The following is a 16,753-nucleotide window of genomic DNA, read 5'->3' as shown; positions in this document are numbered from 1 at the left end:
ATGAACTGATAAAATATTTTTTTCTCCCTCAATATAAACCTGTAACTGTCAGTACAGAGAGAAATAAAGATTTTGGAGTTTCATCCTGGAGAGTTTTCTGAGAGAGAAAGAAAGACAGAGAGACAGGGGTGGTGGTGTCTTGTCCTGATTGCATATTATTCTGACTCACTCCCTAGCATTCAATGCATACCATTACAGAGGAGTGTCAAGGGGTCGAAGCCCTATTCATGTTTTTGTAACCAGTGACTTTTGTCAAGTAATTTTATGTGTGCCAATTTCAGATGTTAAGAGTACGGTTATCAGAGGAACTACTGACAACTCCTGTGAACTCTCATGCCATTATGTAGTTACTGTTGCTACTCAAGGTAAACAGTGCAGAGTGGAGCATCCCTAAGCCTGTCTCAGGGAAGGAAATGGCACTAGGCTCCCCAACCCTGGTGTTATGCTGGGACACCCACCCTACACCTCCTCAATTCTATTACAGCAACTATTCACCACGAGGGTCTCCAATGACAGCTCAGGAAGTCAGTGAGCTCTGATAGGTGGGACTCCTAGCTTTGCTCAGGCAGCTAAGAATATGAACTAAACTGAGACCTCCAACTCACTGGACAAGAGCCTTCTGATGGAAACAAATTTCCTTCTTTATCCTCACATTCTGCTTCTGAATCAGCAATCTAGAGGTAATGGGTAACAAAAAGTTCATCAATGTGAAACCATCTAACATAATATTCCTTATGGTATAACTTTTACCAGTTATGTTATACTTATGGTTTAAATCTTAATAATACTTCATAGAGAAAAAACGATGTTAAGATCTTTGGTTATCTATCTGAACTTTAAACTCAGTCTTTTGGGGGTTTAAAATTGATGCCTTTAATGTTGTCCTTTCTGGAAGGCCTTCATAGACAGGTTTCATGGCCGAAAGAGTGAGTATTGTTGCAGGAACAAGAGCAAGGAGAAGCACCCTGTGCTTGGTCCCTGGGGCTCTTGTTTTTTTTTTTTTTTTTTTTTTTTTCTTTTTTTTTTTCGAGCTGGGGACTGAACCCAGGGCCTTATGCTTCCTAGGCAAGCGCTCTACCACTGAGCTAAATCCCCAACCCGGGGCTCTTGTTTTGCCTTGTTTTTCCACATCCCTAACTCACGGAAGGAATTCAAGAAATACTGAATGACTGGGTGGATGGGTGGGTGACTGGATGGAGGGTGGGTACATGGTGAATAGGTTGATGGATAAATGGGTGGGTGAGTAGATAGATGGATGGTAAATAGGTGGGTTGATAGATAAATGGATAGGTAGGCAGGTAGGTGGTAGGTGGGTGGACGGAGGCATGGATGGATGGATGGATGGGTGGATGGATAGATGGATGGGTGGGTGGATGGGTAGATGGATGGATGGGTGGGTGGGTGGGTGAATGATGGACGGATGAATTGATAGGTAAATGAATGAATGGATGGATGGTGGATGGATATTTACTACTTCAAGGACGATTCCTATGAGGAAGCAAGAGTAGGAAAGAAAGGAAAGGAAGTTGCCTGACTTTGTCATCACAGGCTTTATTCTCCAGGTCTGACTTGGAAGAGACCACCTTTGCTGGTACAATCCTGTCCACAATGAAATAAGTTCCTATTCATTCCTACACCTAGTATCTATCTGGTGTTTAACCCCTTAGCGCTCTCATCATCTCTCCATTTTCTCATTCTTTCACGAGCTCTTACTAGCTTCTTTCCAAATAACAGTATTTACTTAAAATAAAGTTAAATCCAGGGAACTTTTATAAAGAGGCCCCCTTTCAACACTACCCCCTGGTGGGTCTTCTGAGAAAGATGGAGCAAGGGCAGTTCCTAAAAAGGACTCTGTCCCAGTCTGTACAGCTTTTCCTCAGCAGGTACTCTCCTGTTGAAAAGGCAGTCCTCAGAGCTTGGTGCCCCAGAAGGCGGACATACTACCTAGCAGAACTCTATCTATCAAGTTTTTAGGAACGGCCAGATCCCATCAGGAGAAATAACTCAACTTGGTTTTAGAATAAAGGCAACAAATAGATAATAATATATACAGTAAAAATTCTACCTGAGATACCGAGGTAACCATATTATTTACCCACTACTGGAACATTTTAAAAATATACATTATATAATATATATGTTATTTATATACTTATAAATAGGAGAGTTTAAAATTCTAGAACCTAGCACACTGGCTAAAAGGAGACAGACATAAATTCCTGCTGATGGAATAGAAGACTCCATCTAATTCCTTTCATGAAGTTCCTTATTTGAGGTACACTTAATTTGAAAGGAATGGCCATGTAAGTTCCTAGGAATTACATGTTGGAAGATGTTAATGTAGACTATTAGGGAATTCTCTCAATTCTGGGGTGTACTACACAGTTTGCACAGGCACACACACAGAATATACATAAGGCCTGGTTACCTTGCTGTGAGGGTCAGCAAACATTCGGGTGAAAATCTCACACAGTCTCTTCAATTCTACTCGACTAGTAGAGAAAAAATAAAAATAAGTGAGTTTAAAATGCAATGTCATCAGTGCAATTAGATTAAAATCCCTTTACCTAATCTTGAGTTATGTAATAAAAATTCTATCTCAAATTATCTAATTCGTGATGAAATTGAGAGTCTGAAAGATATAGTGTCTGTCTCATTTTAGGGTGAGGAAACAGACCTGATTGCCATCTACTCTTGCTAGCTGGAAGTGGAAAGGTATGAACCACATCTCCTTACTTCAGTCAATTTTCTACCTGCTAGGCTATTTATTATATATGCACGTGTGTGCGTGCATGCGTGCACATGTGTGTGTGTGTGTGTAAAGATCACAGGACAAACTATGGAGGTAAGTTCTCTCCTTCTATACATGGGGCCCAAGGATTGAACGAGGTTGCCAGGCTGGGCAGTGAGTACCATTATCCACTGAGCATCTCATTGGACCACATACTGCAATCTTCTCTCAGTAGCATCCTTGTGCCTGTTCTTTCAGGGGACTGAGGATAAGCCCTATGCCACATGGCTGAGGACTGTCCACGAAAATGGCTAATAGTAGGACCATGAAAAGCCTCAGTGCACACTGGTGTCCCCTGCCTTCTCTCATCCATGAAGCATAACTGAGTCCCCTTTTCACATGAAGGTTGGAAGGAACTATTCTCTTTCTGGTCACGCGGGAACAGATCCACTTGTTCAGGCATCTGGCATCTAGATGCCGCAATGGTCCTTCAATAATCTAGACGTGGTCAGGGCTAGCAGGCTCTTAAGGGCCACTGCGGGGTGAGGGGGGCACCTAGCAAATACCATGAATGCAGAAAGTGGACCAGTCAACAAGACTTCAAGAATAGTCATGACAAATCCCACTCATGCTGTGTTGGGCGCATCACTAGTGTGCCTGGGTACTTGAAGAATGTGACAGGAGCTCTCATATCATCTTCATGGACAGAATGGGTTAATGGGAGCAAGGGTGAATATGGTGTGCAGACTGGACAGCGAAGCCTTGAGTTCAGCCAGTCTTGTAGTTCAGCCAGCTCACAAACACACGGGGCCCAGAAGGGTCCTCCATCTTTGGCCACAAACCTGTTTATTCAGGCTCACAATTTTTTCATCAAAATGAACACAAAACAAACCAACCAAACAAACAAAAAACCCTGCCTTTCTTTGTAGTAATGCTCAATTCACTGTTATAATTTATAGTTACTGGTATAAGTGATAATACAGTGTGTTTCATGGTTTCCACATTCTTTACTCACATCTGCATAAGACCAAGGACATACTAACAGGTTTAATTAATAAATATATTCATCCTCCACTCTCCATCTCTTCATCCTTTTTTCTCTCCTTTTATTTGGGGGATGGATAGAGATAGGCTCTCACTCTGTACTCTAGATTGGCCCAAAATTTACTATGTAGGTCCAGGATTCCCTTGAATTAACAAGGATCCCCCTGTTTCAAATACGGAGATTCCTGGCATATACTACCATACCTAGCTATCTTTCTGTTATTTCAAAACAGTTACAAAGTACTAGCATGGCAGTGGCAACAGAGCTGTGATGAACCTTGGTATAAATGTATCCTTTATTTAGTCTGTGCAATGCTTGGTTATTTAAATATTTTATGAAATACCAAAGGAAGGTATAAGAAATAACCATTACAAAGCTAGCATGCTGCTGCTATTGGGAGTGCTCTATTCCATCGAAGACTTGCTTGGCACACGCCTAAGTTGTACACATGAATGGTATGAGTTTACAGACCTCTACTTGCTGCAGTTGATCTTGGAGCCTTGGGGAGAAGTGAGCCCTAGCAGCACACAGTTGCTTTCTGTACCTGACTCCTCAGGGAGCATCATCTAAAGGATGTTCCTGTCAGATGTGCACCTGTCAGGGACCAAATGTCCCAGCAGCCTAATAGATAACAATGAATTTGCTAGATGTTTTCAGACATCTGAGTGGCAGGCACTATGTAGCACCCAGTGACTAGAACTTTGCAAGGACTCTATAACGGCAGAGACACCTCAAAGCCTTTGATGAGTCTAACGGGACTGAGATGTGTGTCCTTACCTCAGTGTTCTTTGGCTCTTCAGCAAGTTCTGCAGGCCTAGAAGCCCCTCTTTCCTTTCTGACCAGTTGGAACTGGCACAGTGGTTGAGAACCTCTGCTACATCTTCAGTCTGCCGCAGATAATGGGGAATGCCACCGTTCCTGGAGCCGTATGAGCGCTCAGAGCACACGCTAGAGGCATCACTGTTGGCGTCATCATCAGAGTACATTCCATAGGGCTCGTACCTCCTCCTCACAGGCTTCTTCTGTAATGTCCCACGAGGAGCAGGGCAAGGAAGAAGTGGAAAGGCGAAACCAATCATGACTCATCCATTAAAAGCTACAGTGCAGAGTTAAATATAAACACACACACACACACACACACACACACACACACACACACACACACACACACACGTTTTCTATGCTTACAGATTAGGAAATTAAAAACAGAAGTGTCAAGGTAGGTCATGTTGTCATGTTGTACATTTCTGTGAAGAAGAAAGAATTTGCATCTTGTAGGAAGTATGTATATATGTGGGGGCAGGGTAGAAAAGGGGATTTTCAGCAGGATGGACTTTGGTGTGAATCCTGGTATTACTGCTGAAAAACTGTCAGTTTCTGCCTTGGCGACTCCTCTCGAGGAGGGTAACCACTGCACCTGCCTCAGCAGACTAGTGTGAGGGTTTAATGAAGCTCTGAAAGACGAAGCACCCATTCACTGCAGCTGTGTGCACATGCTAAGCCCTGCAGAGCGCGGAGCAATCTACCTTAAGCATCTTCTGTGGATGCCCTTGCTTGAACAATCATGCTTGCTTAGAAGTTTGCAGTTGAATTGTTAGTGGTAGAGATATTCTATGCAAAAGGGTCCCAGACTGTATGAGCCACTTTAGTTAATAGCATCATTTGGTTTTTAACATGAATGGGTTTCTACATTTAACATGAATGAAGACTACAATAGCCCCCTCCATTCCCCTCTCACACTCTCCATATAAGACAGTGTGTTAAACCCATATATAGTACGGGAAGTTTGAAACAGAATGTTTCCTAAACACAGTTTGGCTCAAGCCACATAAACAGTTTTAATTTTCAAACAATGTTAATTAGTTTGAATCTCAGCTTGCTCAGGACAGTACTGCCTTCGGTCCCAGCAAAAATTATTCCTAGAATCCCTTCTTCACCTTTAAAAATGTTTTTTGATTTAGATGATAACCTACATATGATTTACACTTACATATAAGTCAGATTTCCTAAAACAAAAAAGAAAAGGTTGGCCGATAGACCTGCTCATGAAGTTATGATTATAAAGTAGACACAAACTGAGTTAATAAAATGAAACACAGGAAGGACAGGGAGCAGAGTGACAAACACAAAGCAGCCTCACGGAAGGATGCAAAAGGGGATGGACTCCATCACACGGCAGCAAACCAGAATGCTTACCAGAGACACGGAGACCAGAATCTCTAACTACAACTACATTTTGTGCTGCTTTCAACTAAACTCTAAAAGAAATACACTTGCAACAGAAAAAAACAGTTGTAAACAAAAGTTAAAGCACGGGTACCTTGCTCCTGGCGTCTCCTAACAGCTGTAGGCAGGGAATATTGAAGGATGGGAAAAAGCATAGAGAATTATGTCAGAAGCGTATGTGGGGATTGCTCTGGCAACAAAAGTGTACAGCAACATCTCTTAGCAAACCAAAAACACAGGTCAGCAAGCAGTTGGTTTGGAGTAGATCATAGCAGACTGCCTTCCAAATGGCATGTCCTAGTCCCTCTGGATCTGTCCCTGTCTCTCTAGTTCATGGCAGAACTCTCGCTGAGATTTCCCATACCCATTGTTTGTCCCTATGAGATCTGCCTACCGCAGAGGCTCCCATTCGGTAGGCAAAGATTCCCTACCATTCTGGCCTGTTCCTCTTCAGAAGCAGGTCACTCAGAGAGACCAGAAGGAGCAAGGGCAGAAAGGACAGAATGGGAGTGGGGCCCAAAGGAGAGCTCAAGTGAATCAGAAAGGTCTGACTTTCTAGAGCTCCACTCTGCCTTGTAGAACTTTCCACATACTCCCTTATGTGGGTTTTAAGTAACTAAAAACAAACAAACCCTGCTCTAATTGGAAGTCCCTTTCAGCCAATGGTTCAGCCCACTGTTTCCTAGTCCCCTGACTACCACTCTCGAGGGTCTCTGAATAAATAAAAGGAACATTCAGAATGCTAGGACTTGAACAAGAAAGCCTCATTGGATAATATCCCAGCTCTTGACTCAGGTTAAAACCATGGTGAGAGCAGTGCTGGACACTCCAGTACCTGTCAGAAAAAAGTCCTTCTGTTCATAAGGCTCATGAGTAGGCTGGCCAGGCTGGATGCTGAGCAGAAAGTATCTGAGAGTGGCTGACAGCTTCCTCTCAGATGCACACTAAGGAAAGAACCTAACTGAGCAGAACAAACAAAGCAGAAATGCAAAGTGCCAAGAGCGGGATTCACAGTAGCCACAGACCGTAAGGCACTGATCGGGTGGTGCAGGCTAAATAAAAAACCTCAGACTGAAAAGCAGGGTAGTGTTATGTTTGCTTGTTTCCTAACAAGAGAATACATCTTAGAACAGCAGTGGGCGGGACACCGATGAGACCATTTTGAAGAGCATGTATTTCAAGTGCTGGGTACATGACCTAGGTATGTGAGGCTGTTCTTACCAGCCAGGAGGCAAGTTCCGCACAAACTGATCCAATAGGAATGTTTGCTGTGCCACAGATTGAAGGACCCATGTGCCTTTGATTTCCCCCCCCAAATATTATAACATAATATGCACCCCCCCCCGTGCTTTACAACTAAATCTTAACATTTAGGAAATTTTTCTTTGTGTGTATAGTAGGGAGGGGAGCGATGTCAAACTGGGGTGCCATTCCTTAGACGTTTACCTGGTTTTTGAGACAGAGCCTCATTTTTACCTGAATCATGGATTCAGCTGGACTGGCAAGCCAGGCGCCCATTCCATCTCTCTGGTGCTGCGATGACTAGGGCGTACCACCACACACAGCTTTATACATGGATTCTGGGGCTTAACCTGGGTCCTTGTGTTTTCATGACAAATGTTTGCTTAGCTATCTCCCTGATCCTGGCTCCTTTTCTCAAATACTACGTTGATCCATTTTTTGGGGTGTGGGTGACTCTCCCATGTCAGAATCACATAACAGAATAAGTATAACTTTCAGGTCTCAGAGTCTATCATCCACTGCTACAATCATACATGTAGCTTTGTTATCAAAGCAACAGAGGCAACAGGATGGAAAATAGGAAATGGTGTGGGGAAAGAAGCTATGATACGCGGGGGGAGAGGATAGTGAGATGGCATGTAGGAAACCCAAGGCCACCCAGACTTCCTGCCGATGCTGTTTATTAGGAGGCCAATTTGACTCTATGTTGTAAAGAGTATGAGAGGAAAAAAAATAAACTTTACATAACTTTTCTTTTTCTCTGTGAATGTATATGTGGTTTGTGAGCGTGGCTGTCAAGGGTCTTCCTTGACTGCCCTAACACCTTACTCACTTGAGACAGGGTTTCTCACAATACAGAGTACTAGTATGTTGTCTAGCTGACCAGATTGCTCAGAGGATCCCATTTCTGCCTCTGGAATGCTGGGAATACAGCCCCCCCACCCCCACTGCCATCTGAACTCTGGTCCACCCTTGCCTATGCTTTTAATGGTTGACCCCATCATCCCAGCCCTATTCACACGCTTTGGAAGAAGAGTTTAAAAGACAATTTAGTCATCTGATTTGACATCAATTTTTTGTTCAGACAGAAAACTATGGATGAGTAACTGTGACTCACTCCATCCTCCCTGTGCTCCTTACCAGAGCGTCGGCCACAGCGGCTTCCAGGTCTGTGCTGGTACTCAAGACTCGCATGGCGCTCACAGAACCAGGGATCCGTCCTGACTGGCCCAGCCCAAACCGATCTATTCAGAAAACAGAAGCAGCACATGTCAGTCTACTTACATCTTCTCAGTCTCCTGCGAGGACTCCCCCTCCTTCCGCTAAAGACAGAGACACCAACATTCCCTAGCCAGTTTGAATAGCACTGGACTTGCCTGCCAGTGGGAGGGGCTAAGACCCTTACATTTGACACGAATGGGTCACAATATGGGCTTTTCCTTCTTTGTATTTTGCTGCTTTAAGTGGAGCCTGCTTTAGATATGATGTTATGATAGGGCTTGAGACAGACGATAGAAGAATTTATTATAGATGGAAGCCGGGCTCTAGGTTGAATCTTTTCATCTATTTAACTTTCCTTCTAGAAGAAAGTACCCTTGATGTTTATCCAATATAAGCAAGTTTCATGGTTTGGGAAATAAGATTTAATGCAAAGTGATGGAAAAAGTAAAAACCTGAAATAAATTATTAAATTGACTTTAATTTTTCTTAGCGTTATTATTATTAAGAGTTAATGTAAATACTATTTAAACATTAATTTACTAAAATTATCTAATAATCACCATAAAAAATCTAGTGCCTTCTTCTTAGAACATTAATCATCTAGATATCATCTAGATTTTACCTGAGTCCCTTTAAGGATTTTAAATGATAAATTTTATATAGAAAAGGCAGAAGGAATTCAAAACCTTAAGATAAATATTTGCAATTTAAGCAATGATTCTAAAGTTCTTATTTAAAATATTTTCTATTTGTGTGTGTGTGTGTGTGTGTGTGTGTGTGTGTGTGTGTGAGAGAGAGAGAGAGAGAGAGAGAGAGAGAGAGAGAGAGAGAGAGAGAGAGAGAGCAGTAGTGCTCCTAACCACAGTGCCACCTCTAGAGCCCCCTAGGGCTGTTCCTCATCAGGGTAAATGGAGACTTTCTTTTTAAGTTCTCTTTAAGCAGCTGACCTGCTTTATTTAAATAGTGCTAGAGTTTAAAACTCCAGGAGAAAGCCTGTAGAATTATACATTCCAGGGAGGGATCACCATCTACTGATGAAAAGTTTACTTATCAAAATTCTAATACTTAAATGTTAAGATAAAAAAGTAAGTCCTTCTTGAGTTAATAAAGAAAACACCATTTGGACCAGGAGAAACAAACCTCTGCCTCGGCCACACTGCAGCAATACAGCATTGAGAATGGATGGAACGGAGTATTTATTTTATGGAACTTGACCTTTTGTTTTAAATTATATTTTAATTTATTTATTACTTTGTGGGGAGGGGCTCTGGCACTCATACGTCAGAGGACCACTTGCAGGTGTCGTTCTCTTTTTCCACTGGTGGGTCTCAGACACTGACTTCAAGGTGTCAGGCTTGGCAGCTTCTACATGCTGACTGAGCACTATGAATTGACTTACTTACAAAATGATATATTTAAGCCTTTGGACAGAAAACAAGACATCATCTACAAAACTAATGAACTTTAAAATAAAGTGTTATTTAGCTTTTTAAAAATATCAATTTCAAAACAATTTACCCTTCTACCCCCACAGGCAGGGAATATAATTTAAACACTGCTAGTCAAAAGACTCATACACAGTCACAGATTCTTTAATAAAGAAAAACAATCGTATGTCATACTATCCCCTTTTTTAATGCACTTGCTGATGATTACAAACGTCATCTTACTCCATTACGTTTTGGAGGTGAGCTACTATTGCTATAAGAATTACAAAGACCATGGACAGTCAACTCATACCCACACGAATGCTCTTTGGTTAGAGTGTAAAGCAGGGCAGAATTAAGGGTTATTTATGTGCATGCTGCCTTGTGAGTAATTTTGGTTTACTTCTATTCCATTAAAAAAGGGTAGATAGCAGGGAATATATGAGTAACAAAATGAGTAATTCAGTAAAAGCCATTTAAAAGTTATCCAGCATAAACATAAAGTCTTAAAAACAAAAATTTAAAAACGAAACTAACAAACAAACAAACAAAAAAAAACACAAGTAGATTTCATGCCAGCAATTCTTACTCCAGGGACAATATTGACTCTTTTAAGACAGAAAACTAAAACTTATAATAATAAAGCAAGTACTCAGTGCTTCCCAGATGCATATAGCTTTGCCACACACAGCGACTGTCAGTCATCTGACAAAGTAGGTAATGTGACTGCGATCTAAAGGGGACATGCTGGTCTCCATCTAAGCATGACAGGCTTTCTGTTTTCACCAGGCAAACCCCTGTGGTCCACACTCACTGTCCCAATACTAGGATAAAGTTGTTTGCTGAGGGATGGATACAGAGAACTGTGCCCTCAGTCTGGCACCTAATCCTTAGAGAAACACATTCAGTCAGGGCCTACATGGTGAAAACACGCAGCTGCCTACCAAAGGGCAAGGAGTTGGCTTGATAGACAGGTAAGCCTCAGCACTATTAACGGCTGGTAGATTAGGAGAGCGTGCTGACTCCATCGAGAAACTAGCCATTAGAGGCTGTTAGTGTATGAAGATGACGCCAGTTAAGGTGGCATACGGATGTATCTTTAGACACTCACTGTGCACCTGTGGCAGTAGGTTTGGTTAAATGAAGCTGAGACAGACAGTTAGGTGCTCACAGGCAATGGGACCAACCTCTGCCTGTGAATGGTCTGGATCCTAATCTTGCTTTTCTATAAAGCTTTCAGGGCAATATATTTATTTTCATGTGTGTGAAATTATGTATGCTGTAATCTGAGGTGTGTGAACTGATACTTGAAAATAACGAACCTGACACTAATACAACTAACTTAGCATCTAAACGTTAGGACTGTGAGTGAGGACTGTGGAGACCAAAGACTGCTGGGTGATATCAATCTCCCACTCCTGTGGGAGACTGTGACACCCACTCTGGGTTGTTCTCTTCCTGGGGAGGAGGTGTGTGTAAAGAAGTAGTTCCCTGATTTTTGTTTTGATGTAAAGATGAATGCTAGAGAAACAATGTCAAGCAGGCGGTCAAGCATCAAGCTATGAACAGAACCATAAACATTCAACAACTCAAAAGAAAAGAACAAAGGAGGGCAAACATGAGGCACACACATGCCAAGCGCTGGCTGACACGATGGCAACGGAGGCGGACATGGGGGTGGGAGGACAGATGGAGAGGCGGAGTCATGCAGTTAGCACTTGTTCACCTGACTGCCCAACAGATTCAGCAGTGGAGAGAGCACTAGTGGACCTGGAATGACGTCGAGAGGCTGCAGGTAAAAGGAACGGCAACACCCACAGGGTTAACACACAAGTACCAGAGGAAATGCGGGGGCTGCTATCACCAAGGCCGAGTTTCTCATGACAAAATGGTGCTGGGTATGAATGGACAGCAGGACTGGCCCCATACTGCTGCATGGGGGCCGCTGGCCTAACACAGCTTGTACACACACAGAGGCATGACAGAGGCACTCATTCCAGTGCTTCATACTAAGGACGCACTGACGGACTTGGGACTCCAGGTTTAGATTCACATCACGAAGCTTCCATCAGCCATTATGGAAATAAGCCACAACAAGAACATCAGGAGTCAGAGCACCATCTGAACCCGGGTAGACAGCGAGAGGATGGATTGTTAACTCAGCTCACGAGATGGGTCACTGGTATGTGATGCATATGCCACCATGCACCAAAAACAAAAGCAGAGAGGTTCATAATGTTATCTCGACAGGAATTCATGGGGTAACGGGGGCTCAACAACTGCACTCTGCCCAGTGGAAAGACTTCGTGTCTATCGTGCAAATACCCTAGCTATTAATGTATGTGTTTAAGTGTGGGGCGTCCACGGGCAGTGCGTGTGGAGGTTTTCCTTGGAGACACAGCTGCAGGAGTATGAGCACCACTTCAGAAACACGAGTGGCAGGCCTGGCTTGCCCACAGCCAGCTGTGGCCCTTGGTAATATAGCAAACCTGTTTCTCTTGGTACCTACCTCTTGTCTGTCAGGGAGAATGTTAAATGTCAGTAGTGCCAGCACATAGCAGTGCTGGTGACAGGCTTAGCACTGGGGCAGCAGAGGAGATTAAGAGAAACCTATATTTAGGATAATATTTATGAACAACTGTTTGTAATATGTGTATGACTCATCAACCTGAGGAAATGGATGTTAAATTCCATCCTTGTGAAGAGAGTAACTTTGAAAAATAATTATAAAATAAGAAACTGGTTTGAAATGCTGATGTCACAGGTCCATATAATATCCAGATACTCATCTAATGAGAATAACGGGGAGATACTTGTTCCCTTGGAGCCATATTGTAGAATATCCACATTTAACCAAATCACAGTGAGGCGAAACCCTTTACTCCCCTCCGTTATTCTGCACATATTAAAACTCACACATTTAGTCACAAAGCATCAAAACCTTTAAGTTCAATGCATCTTTATTTCTAAGCCCCCATGTCACTTTATAAAATATACATCCCATGGCAGATGTGATATAAAAAAGCAAACATTACCTGTTAAGCAATACAAACTTTAGCAGCTTGAAATTAAAAGGGGAGAAGGGGGTCTTCTTTTTGGAAGATTCATACACACAACATTGAGCTGATGTATCTAAAACAAGACTTACCACTTTCCTGAATGAGGAAGCTGGTTAACGTTTTGTTGCGACCAGAGTGAACTGTGCAGTTCTTTTCTACCGCACAAGCACTGTATCTTGACAGCTTACATTGAACATGGTTTTAAGCAATACTTGATCTGTCTGAAGGTTTCTTAAAACATATTTCCGTGGTCTGAACACAATACTCTACAGTGTGTTGTGTAATGACTTCTCTGTGGAATTCCCAAGTATACACTCAGCAATGGACTCCATGGGGGACCCACTTGTGTCAAAGCCTGACTGGCAGTTCTCCAGTCTGTAACCTCATTTAGCTTTCAGACTCACTTAGCTTCAACACAGCGCTGCAAACTTAAACCAACAGGTACAGCTGGTAGCCTATTCACAGCTGTAACCAACCACGCCTATAAGCTATAAATGTGCTTTCTGTCATTAGTTTCCAAAGAGCATAGCACAGCCACCATTTGCCTACTATTTACATTGTGTTTCACATTACGAATAATCCAGTGATGGTTTAAATGTATGGGCAGGAGGCATAGGGAGCATAGGTTGTATGTAATACTCCAACATTATACAAAACGGACATTAGCATCTGCAAGCAGCCCTGGAACCAATTCTACACAGAGGCAGAGAGAGTTCTGCATTCACTGAAATACGATTACCTTTCTTTTCTCCTAATAAGGTCTGGCTGTCTAAGTTTACTCAAAGGGTAACAGGTGGAAGTGATTATGGAAACCAACAAGGAACAGGCAGTGTTCATGGATACATAGCAAGCTCCCACAGGACAGCCACTTTCTGGGAAGCCTGTGTAAATCCCCAGGTCCTATCCAAGCCTGGAAATCAACACTTCAGGACACTCTTATGCCCTGTGCTCTGCATCTAATTCAGGAAGAAAGCTCACTAAGAAGCATTTAACACACTGCTGAGCAATGTGAGAGACATTCGTGAGAACTGCTTTAGAACAAGGCAGGCTGGGAGTCAAACCATGCCTGGTTCTGCAGTGTAAATGCATGACTGTAAGATCAGGCTTGGAGGCTGACGATACGGGTGCTTGTCCCTCAGTGTGAGCAGGGACTGAGGGCACTTGTGCCAGCTGATGCTTCAAATGGTGACTTTTTGTTACTCCTTGGACACAAGCTTGGGGGACAGATTTAACCCAAGGAGGTAAAAGGCATGGTTTAAAAATTTAGCTCAAGTGATCTTTCCTACTGCCCTGACCACAGCAGAAGAGAGCAGCTAATAAAGCCAGAGTGCACTTGGAGCCACAGCTTCTGCCCTAGGCAACAGTAACTACACAGAGCAATATTTTGGGATGTCACCAAGACACCTGAGAGATCTGTTTACCCAAAGAGCAAACAACTGCTTAGGTTTAATCCATGTACAAAGAATTCAGCCCTCCTTGCCTGGTCCACAGACCACATGTAAGAATTCAAGGCTCAGTCCACAGACTGTAAAGTGTCAGCCACCAAGAAAAATGTTGACCTGCTTCTAACAGAAAAAATCATCCACAAATTGAATTTCTTGCTGATGTAACGGGGGTCTGAAAGGTCAAATAGTGAGTCAAGATGTACAAGGTGCATAGCTTGAATTTAAAAGGAAAAATCACCAGTTCATTCAAGGGAACAAAGTGAGTATCCCTGTTGACCCAAAGCTGGAGGGTACTGCAGCATTCCTGACACAGTGGGAAAGCTGCCTGCCTGAGGGACAGGAGACCAGCTGACAACTTAAAAGAAGGAGCCTACAGTAAGAGAACTGTCTAGAAGGCCTCTGGGATCTGTTTTCAGAGCCCGTGTGTTGATGTGAGCTCACAGGCAACAGCAGGAGTCAGGCCTCCTGCTTTGATCTGCCACTGCCTCTCTCTTGGAGCAACATGCACAGAATGAAAAGGTCAGCTGAGTAACTCATAGTCAACATCACAGACTGCTGAAGCCCCTGCGTCACCGAGGATGAGGATCACTCAGACCCAGGTCTAATTACAAGATCACTTCTGCTCTTTTGCTCATTTAGAGTACAATATACATCCTGATGACACCACCAAGCACCTGAAAATAACTGAAGGATAAAAGTATTCCTTTCATTAGTGTTGATGGACACCTTTGGGAATGGATAATTAATAAGAGATGGAGTATGCCCATTTTAGAGCAAGATGGGGTTCCTAAAACTAAAAACAAAATTCATTTAACTTCCAATATGTTTTAAAGTTATGCTTCTGTTCTTTCTTTGAATAATATCTACTGGGCTCCAGGGATGCGGCTCAGAGTCTAGCACCCTTAAAGCTGGATGCCCTGGTTCCATCCTCAATACTAAAAAAAAATCTTTATATAAACTAATCTTTAGTAAAAGCAAAGGTAAACCAGAAATTTGATGATTAAGTGTAAATTCTGAGTTCACCTCACATGCAGGCAGCCATTCACTTCAGCTAAGTTTTGCCTTCTGTTAGAAAGTACCACAATGGGCTTACCCAGGGACAAGTGACCAGGAATGGCCATGGCAGAGTGAAATGGTGTTTTTTGCCTCTAGTGTGTGAAGACTGGTAGTTGCTAAGGTTTATACATGCAGAGGACGACAAGGGTGACTAAGGAAGAGGGAAGAGAGAAGATGGGATCACAGGGCAGCAGAGGGAAGCGGTCATTCCACCCAGCAGTGGCTGCACAAGCACTGGGAGCCCCTGCACAGCGCCTATGGGTACTCACCGAGTGGTGTGAAGCCCCGAGCAGGGCTTGTATCGCGGCTGCTCTCACGGCTGGTATCGCGGCTGCACCCCTGACTCATGCTGGGTCGGGGGATACGGCTGCTCCGTGCTAGCGTGCAGCATGAGGGGTTTCAGAGAAGGTGAACAAATTTAATGAAGACAGAAAAACTCACAAGCATCAGTCACATTTGCTGAAATGTAATTATTGACAAGTATGGGGCCACCTGCCCACGAAGAGGTCTCACTGACAGGAGGGTCTGTCCCTCAGAAGGCTGTGGATTTAAACACCGGAGTGAAATTACACTTAAATGTGAGAAATGAAATCTTCCCAAAGGACAGCCTGGCATCCGGTATAAGATCCAAAGCATGTCAGAAACAACCAGTGTCCGAAGCTTTAGCGGACATCTCAGTAAGAGCTTAGGACACCAAAGTTGTTTAATGGCACCTGGTTTCCCAAAAGACCACCTAATGTGGATGAATAATAGGAATAAGGATGCTGGTCTTGAGGTCTGCAAACTTCCCTAACGAAAGAAGATGGCTCGCTTTTCTCAGGGTAGCCTGCCCTACAGAGAAGCCAACGTGCAGCCTAGCTGGGAAGACTGCTCACAGTCAGGACAGAGACACCACACACAGACCCAACCGCCTAGACCAACAGGGGCCAAGGCCGCATCGCATCGGGTGCTCATCACTCTCTCTCCACAGCTAGGAAACGGACAATCTCAGTGTTCGGCAAAGAAGACTTCTCTACTGGCCCTGGAATTGTAATTATTTTATGACTGCTTCTGGACGGTTTATTTTTCACTGAAAACACTGAAACATTAAGACTGTAAGGCAAAGCCGTACAGTAGTCTAAGGTCTAATATTTTGGCTACGAAGCTCAGAAAGACCATGATATCTGTGCTTCTCAATTTGATGAAAGAGAAATAAGTTCCAAGAGAATCGCTCTTTAGAAACACTGCTTCCTGATGTGGGCGGAGGGAAACCTAACACCACAGCTCCAGAGACAACCTCAGAGGTCAAATGCTTCTAGACT

The 16,753-nt window shown here is 43.2% G+C and overlaps 1 protein-coding gene across 32 annotated transcripts in view; it reads right to left on the bottom strand.

Moving 5' to 3' along the window:
- Positions 1-16,753, bottom strand: part of Clasp1 (cytoplasmic linker associated protein 1) — a 221,636-nt gene that overhangs the window by 61,681 nt on the left and 143,202 nt on the right. For 7 of the 32 annotated variants that reach the window (XM_032914877.1, XM_032914887.1, XM_032914878.1 and 4 more), the window contains 6 exons: positions 15,722-15,829; positions 11,619-11,681; positions 8,385-8,488; positions 6,097-6,120; positions 4,554-4,798; positions 2,429-2,492 (listed from right to left, as the gene is read on the bottom strand). In XM_032914877.1, coding sequence (XP_032770768.1) covers positions 2,429-2,492; positions 4,554-4,798; positions 6,097-6,120; positions 8,385-8,488; positions 11,619-11,681; positions 15,722-15,829 — 608 coding nt within the window. The remainder of the gene's footprint in view (positions 1-2,428; positions 2,493-4,553; positions 4,799-6,096; positions 6,121-8,384; positions 8,489-11,618; positions 11,682-15,721; positions 15,830-16,753) is intronic. The other 25 variants (XM_032914881.1, XM_032914884.1, XM_032914895.1 and 22 more) reach the window with 6 other exon arrangements.

This window comes from Rattus rattus, chromosome 10, assembly GCF_011064425.1.
Source record: "Rattus rattus isolate New Zealand chromosome 10, Rrattus_CSIRO_v1, whole genome shotgun sequence".
Lineage (NCBI taxonomy): Eukaryota > Metazoa > Chordata > Mammalia > Rodentia > Muridae > Rattus > Rattus rattus.
This window is presented reverse-complemented; position numbering and strand designations above follow the sequence as displayed.